General features: G+C 40.3%; 2 protein-coding genes across 3 annotated transcripts in view; one reads left to right on the top strand and one right to left on the bottom strand.

Annotated features, from left to right (window-relative positions):
• Positions 1-920, top strand: part of LOC118428829 (solute carrier family 35 member G3-like) — a 14,511-nt gene extending 13,591 nt beyond the window's left edge. The window contains exon 3 of the mRNA XM_035839053.1: positions 49-920. Coding sequence (XP_035694946.1) covers positions 49-312 — 264 coding nt within the window. The 3' untranslated portion in view covers positions 313-920. The remainder of the gene's footprint in view (positions 1-48) is intronic.
• The window catches only part of LOC118428820 (solute carrier organic anion transporter family member 4A1-like), a 17,468-nt gene extending 10,345 nt beyond the window's left edge, over positions 1-7,123 (bottom strand). The window contains exons 1-9 of one of the 2 annotated variants that reach the window (XM_035839038.1): positions 6,881-7,118; positions 6,387-6,453; positions 5,920-6,038; positions 5,127-5,317; positions 4,663-4,838; positions 4,261-4,351; positions 3,887-4,020; positions 3,410-3,730; positions 2,784-2,979 (exon numbers count right to left, since the gene is read on the bottom strand). In XM_035839038.1, coding sequence (XP_035694931.1) covers positions 2,784-2,979; positions 3,410-3,730; positions 3,887-4,020; positions 4,261-4,351; positions 4,663-4,838; positions 5,127-5,317; positions 5,920-6,038; positions 6,387-6,453; positions 6,881-7,003 — 1,418 coding nt within the window. In that variant the 5' untranslated portion in view covers positions 7,004-7,118. Of the gene's footprint in view, positions 1-2,783; positions 2,980-3,409; positions 3,731-3,886; positions 4,021-4,260; positions 4,352-4,662; positions 4,839-5,126; positions 5,318-5,919; positions 6,039-6,386; positions 6,454-6,880 lie in introns of both variants that reach the window. The other variant, XM_035839039.1, reaches the window with a different exon arrangement.
• Positions 7,124-7,149: the final 26 nt, after the last annotated feature.

The raw sequence follows: 7,149 nt of genomic DNA, 5'->3' as shown, positions 1-7,149 counted from the left end.
TTGGACGCTTTCAGTAGGATGTCTATACACCGGCCTGACACAGAGAAGGCATCCACAGTGTACCTTATGTTAGGCCTTAGCACGGTTCTAGGGTACGTTTTACAGTACTTTGTCATTCATATCACTCCGCAGACGTTAGAACTGTTGGGTGCGGCCGTTATTGTTCTGACCATAGTCGTTGTTGTTGGACTCACGTGGAGACAAAATGCGAGAAAGGGAAAGAAAGAAGATAAGGATGAAGAAGAGAATGTGCAAGTCAAGGATAAACTGATAGCCGGCGTTGATGATATTTGTAAGGAAACATCTGTATAAGACTACTAATTACAAGAAACTCATCACAAAAACATGGTTGACCACAAGATGTGATGAAAACTGTATTGACCACAAGATGTACATGTGATGAAATTGAAAAGCAACATGTAACAATGAATTCGTTTGAATTATGTTTTCTTCATGAACATATATCGCCAACATATCAAACTAAGCTGTGAAATCTGCATATTTCTTGACAGTTTGGCCCCATCCCAACATACAGAGCAGTCTTGACTGTCAATCACAACCAGCAGTTCAATTGATGATAACATGTCAGTTAGCGGTTCGACCGATGAAAGTATGGCTGCATGTCCGTCAAATATTTGAATTTTTTCATGTTTTTACTTTACATTTATACGTTTTGACGGAATAGAACTTATTGGTCTGTTGGAATTTTGTCCTGTTCAAATTCATCTCCGTGGCAATACGAAAATTTGAGCTTTCTTTTTGTCTTTACTTGATATTGCTATACTCAACATGTGCTTCGCCACGATCAAAGAGAAGAACTAGTGCGTAAAACAGGCATGACGTCACCTTGTACGCCATGCAAACGGCCAATAGATAGAGTCCAAAATATCTGTTGACGTACAGCAAACACGAGCCCCCATTGGTGCAGGAGCTGTCCTGTAGGGCGCATGCGCGGTCGATGACGGCGCCGACCAATAAGATGCACGGAATGTATCCTGGGAAAAATTGGAAAATTTATCGTGTATTAAATCCAATCTTTTGTAATTTCTGGGGATGTAGTAACTTCAATCATATAGTTAAGGTAGAAAATACAACTGGCAACCATTCCCTTCAAGTAAAAAAATAAAAGCATATATAAGATCTGACATAACAATCTTAAGAGGAAAAGAAAAATGTCAAATGAGCGATGATGACAAAGAAAAGAAGGAAAGAAAGTTATCATTAGCTGAAAAAAAGGCAGTTGTGAAAAAATGAAATGTTTCGTCTTCATTTTTTAATTCGGTTGAAGAAGCCATGCGTTTCTTAGTCTTTCTACAATCAAGATAGGTGAAAGACAATGTTCAGTACTTCCTTATGGCATTCAGGTAACTACACGTTATAAACGATTACTTACCTAAGCCTCTTATCATGGCGTCCTGCAGTCCTGTAGCGAAGGGCCCGTCTTCTTCCGTAACCGCCCTGCAGTGAAATGACAACATTGACCACATTCACTCTACAGCACATGAGTTAAAGACTAGAAGTATTTCTGTTGTAAAAAGACAAATGAGTAAAACAACAGATGTAATAAGTAATTATAGTTACACACGAGTATTAAGTTTCTACTTTTTTTCTGATAGGAATGTCTGTCGGGCGGCTTCGAACCTTAGATTTGATTCCACACAAGCTTAAGTATCTTGTATGTCCAATTGTGCATCGCTCCGAATCTGTTAGCGGACGATGGCATCTTAGATGTGTGTGTCCGCACACAGGGCATACGATATTGATATCAAAAGTAAATAGGCTCTTTACCTTAACGTTGCCGTCAGTAAAGGAATGTATGTGATAAACATCCCCAAACTCATGAAGAACAGGATGACAAGGAACAGGGGCTTCAGCGGACAATTAACGGAACATATCCCTGATGTAGCAAACCCTCCAGCCACGCACATGCAGTTGTCGTAAACCTGAAGTGATAGTAATAGAAAAGAGCTTTGTTAATTAATTGCTTTTGCTTGTTCAATATTGTGAATTTCTCGCTGATATTGTCTATACAGTTTCTCTACCATTTTGCAGAACCAACTTTGGATCCGGGCCACGCCGACCTCCCTTTCCTGCCAGTCTCCTTTTACACCAGATCTTCCGCCTCACGACCTGCAACCACTGTGCAATATTTAAATAAGAACAAAGAACACAAATAGGTGGAAAACAATACCTTCGTTTCCAAGAAGGTAACACGGGAGAGATAACACAGAGTGAAATTACTCCATATGCATGATGACACATGGTATTGCCTTCACATAAAGTTTTTGTGCTGACCTGACTATTACATGTATATGAAGGTGACATTGAACCTAACAGACCTGAGAACCGTTGTTGGTGGCGAGTCCCTAACATCCCGCGAGACACGGCGAGAAGTACACCAACTCGTCACCGCCGCAAACCGGCTGGTACTGGTCACTTGAACATCCACATCGTGCATTGCATCCGTCAATCAAAGATGTAGGTGCATGCGAACTGACGGAAGATAAAATCAAGTACATGTTATACAATGCCTTAGAGCTGACGATGGGGATACCGACCTAGTCACGTTTTAGGGAAATCATTTTTTGCAACAACGCCATCTAGCGAACGCAGTAGCAGGTATCGTCAAGCAAAGACAAAGGTAGCAGGTCGGCAATGTAAGAAACTTTATGTTGCGCAAGAAGGATCCTATTTTCCCTAGTGATATTATCATTTTATGCTGTTTAGTATTCATCGCCATCGGAGATTGATGTCATAGCACAGCTTCCTATAGCAATTCTTACCTATTGTGGTAAGCTGTATTGACACCGACCATGGATACATCGTCACAGGTGATAAGAAACATCAGCAATGAAACCTTCGTCATCAAGGTGAGTACGGTGCACATCTTCACGATGCCTCGAACTTGGAGTTCAAACCTCTTCACAAGATATCCACCTAAAAGAGTTCCGATGGTAGCGCCGGGGATGCTCACGAGACCTAAACAAGCACAGTAGAAAGATCGATCGTTATTGATATTTGCCGTTGGATTCGTTTGACTAGCATTTTCTGATGAAAGCTGTGATAGAATTTGATCCATCGATTTTGTTATTTTTGCACTTGACGCCATCTTGGTTGGTTAAACCAGCCAGGCTATAGATTTTGCTTTGTGTAATGACAGTATAATTACATGACTATAAATACAATTGAAAATTTAAAGTTACATGGGAATCTCCAAGTTTAACCATCCAACATGGCAGACAATACTTGGTCACGTGAGTACAAACATTCGATGCCTCAGGCATTGCGGTTATACCGGGGCCAATGATGATTAAATGTATTATATAACGAGGTGAACAACATCACACAACACGTACGTGCAATTCGAAAGGGGATCTTATTTTAAGGGGGCAATTGAATTGGCCCTTACCCATAAGCATGGCTGCCTCCCCGGCTGATGTTCTAAACTGTGACTCGATGTACTTTGCTATGAAGGTGGCAATCCCGGCAGCAATCCCTTTCTCGGTGACGGTGGCCATAGACAGAAACACAAACGTTGGGTTTTGCATGATGCGAGCAGATTTCTCAACAACGCCGTGGAGAAGATTCAAACCGCCGCCATTTTGTTGATCAGTAGATGTGGTGGCTGATGGGATTTTTTCGGCGTCGCCATTTTTATCGTCAAGCGTTGGTTTATCCTGTTGCATTTCTTTCAGCGGTGTTTCGTCAGTTATTGTGGCTCCTGCAGAGTCTACAGAGAGAAAATAATGAAATTTCTAACGAAAGGCACAATATTTGCACTCTGAAAATCAGGATTACAGATAAAATAGAAAATTTATACCGTAGTCGACAGAAATAGGGATAATCCCATATTACATGATTTGCAACTTGAAAGCAACTCTTGTACCTTCGACTTTGCTCGATAGTCTCCTCGGTAAGCCCAGAATAAAGATGGCTGCCACGACAGCCAATGCGCCGGTGAGGATGAATCCTATCCACCACGCTCCTATCCACTGGGGGTGTTCTGGGTCAATATTATTGCTGATGGAAAAAGTATGAAGAAAACGCAATTTTTGGTCACCAAATGTGCGACTAATCTACGTTTTTGTAAATTTTCTGTACAATGATAAATGAAAAAAAAAAAACTTGAATTGTCCTAGTACAGTAAAACGAAGAGATAATCACTGAAATACGTTTGTTGGTGCGCATGGTAAATAAAGATCCATTCTATTCATCGCTACGTAGGTAGTAGATATAGAGAAGTTGAAACTACACTCTTACGGAAATGTGTTGTCCGTAGGTATCTTCAGGAAAACACTGGCTAGAAGGTAACCAACGGCTGGGCCCACGATGGAGAAGGAGTAGAAAATACCTAGTGCGACATACAAAATATTGCCATCTTAGCTGAAGCATTGGTGTAAGCAAGTTGTTGTCCTAGCTTGATACTGCAGTGAAAATTCCCTTTTTTGAACACCCTTTTCCTGACACAAGGACATAACGTTATGATCTCTACTTTTTATCAGTAGCTTTCGCATCAAGAAAGATGTGAATGATATAAGTGAATCCCCTTCAGCGCATAACGCCATGGCATATATGAAAAAGACAATTCAACCGAAGAGGATGTAAAGGGAGCTTTTACGACTGAAACATAACGCAGTAGACGCTCACAAGTGACAGACTAACCGAGGTATACCGAAGACTGATTGGACGGGGTGTTCTCGTTGATGTACGTCACCCCCAGGCTGAACAGTGCGCATGCGCCGATTCCTATCAGAAACTTCCCCAAGACCAGGACGTACATGTAGTCTTGTATTCCCTGACCTGTACTGCTTGTAGTATTTCCACATTTGGTCTGATTCCTAAAAGGAAATTTTGATTTTAGAAATAGACGCATACTTCGCAAATTTTGTAAAATATCTGCATTGCCCTCAAAACGTAAAATTCAAAGAAAAACCAACAACAATAATTTTAGATGCAAATATCTATTAATCGCCTCCAAGCAGATGTTGGTATGAAATTTCATTACGTTTCCAGATCGCTCTTTAATTCTGATGAATAACTATAATTACAATTTTTTTCCCTTTAAAATCTTAATGCGGAAAAAATCTCTACCGTGAGCACATTAAGAAAGTGGAAGTTATTTCTACCAAGAATCAAAATGGACAGAAGCACTGAAGTTCGTGGCGTTGGATCGGCACAACTCGTGCGATGTCGTCGGCACCACTTGGTAAGGTTCGGCGACGAAGTGCGGAAGGGCGAAGACGAAGGCTCCCACGGCGAGCAGGAGCATGCCGCTGCCGAGCCAACGGGGTTTGTTCTTGGCACCGAGATAACTGATCTGTATGGAGAAACGTAAGTAATGGTGAAACAATAATATCCTTGCAGTTTATTCGACAAAAAAATAATGTATGAAAATATCCAGTTTCTTTAAAATGTTTTTTTTTTAAATTTTATTTTCAGTCATACGTTTAGTACCAAACAAATTTTGTACAGAATTCGTACAACTCGGAGATTACATAAGCATAATTGCCTCAAATTTGCACATTTGCGTTTACGTCAAACAGCATCGATTCATAGATTACTTAATTGTTCTAGAATTGATAATATGATATCCAGTCATCTAGAAAAAGCAAATAGTTTTGAAATCATTACTGGATAACTGAGTTAGATGATACAGAAATTTAAAAAAAATTTAGGCGCAGTGAAACTACAGCGTAATGGAAATGGAACAAGCAGAGGTTCGACTTGTCTCCAGCTGTTTTTAGGCGTTTTTCCTGGGATATCTGTTTTGTACCATTTTCTTTATGCCCGAAAAAAAAAACACGTCTGAAAGCAAGTAAAAAACAGCCGGAGCGGAACCTCTGCTTGGGTAGTAAAAAAAAAAGAATGTCATGACATATTAATGCTGTGAAGTATTCGGCTATTTGGTACAATACTGACCGGTAGTGATGAAACGAAGTTTGCCACGTCATTCGCTATAAGAACAGCGCCCATGTCTGTACTGGTCAGGTGAAACCGCCGCTCCAATGTGGTCACTACACTCCTGGCTAGCCCGTTAACTATAGATTTGGGTAGGATGTACGAATGAGTTTTTAAATTGTTATCACAGAAAAAGATTCGAACATGTATAGATAGTGACTACTCCAGGGGATTATGCAATCATGTGACTATGACGTATGTATGTTCCGCCATGTTGGACGGTTAAACATGGAAGTTTGCAGACGAATTTGAATTTTCCTGATGTAATGTAATAGCCATAAAAATTTTGATATCTATGCTCACTATGCTTTGACATCATACAAACATTAGGAAATGCATAGGCCTGAGTCCCCACGGTTCAACCAATCAACGAACAAGGCGGTTGTGACGTCATACAGTGAGTATTTAGTCCAATGCATCATACATACCTGTCATAGCTTGTGTAAAAATCGCACAGGACAGAAAAACGAGGGCTGCCTTTGGATTGTTCAACACCTGAAAGATGTAAACAAAACCTCATATATATGTACATAACGAAGGGCAATTCTTGACTAGAAAATCGTTTAAATGGACTCAGGTTTGTGACAATATATAGAATTGTTGTCTAGATCGTAGTGGGGAAATACAGCGTAACAAGGGGCAGCTATTACTGAAATATATTTCAGTCAAAATGCGATATTAAGCCCATTATTTGGATAAGTACACGACATTATGTTACGCAGTCGACGTAGGATAATATTGCCTTGGTAGCTAGCAGGTGGTTTATATAAGCTATGTGACGAAACATGTAGATAGCAACTGAATAATGTATTTTTATGTACCATATGACTGGAGTCACGTACGATCTAAAAATGTTTAAGATTGACTCACGAAGATCCAAGCTACATTAGGAAAAACTGCTGACTTGTAAACGCAAACAAACCTGTAATGTTGCAGGTTTAAAGGAACCCCATCCATAGCTGTCGTATCGCAGTTTCTTGTCTTTTTCTTGCCCAGCACAGTCTCGTCGGTCACCTTCGTCTTCCATGTTGGTCCTCATGATCATGGCTTGTTGCCTATTCTACTGGATATAACGCTGTGTACGAGAAAAATATAGCAGTTCCGTAATACACCGACGATATATCTAAACCCTAAACTTTGTAGACTTGCATTGACTACGAAATCGCGGAAATGACGTCACGTGTCTTGTTT

The sequence above is a fragment of the Branchiostoma floridae genome, chromosome 13 (genome assembly GCF_000003815.2).
Source record: "Branchiostoma floridae strain S238N-H82 chromosome 13, Bfl_VNyyK, whole genome shotgun sequence".
In the NCBI taxonomy this organism is placed as follows: Eukaryota; Metazoa; Chordata; class Leptocardii; order Amphioxiformes; family Branchiostomatidae; genus Branchiostoma; species Branchiostoma floridae.
The sequence above is the reverse complement of the archived record's forward strand: the minus strand, read 5'-3'. Positions and strand labels throughout refer to the sequence as shown.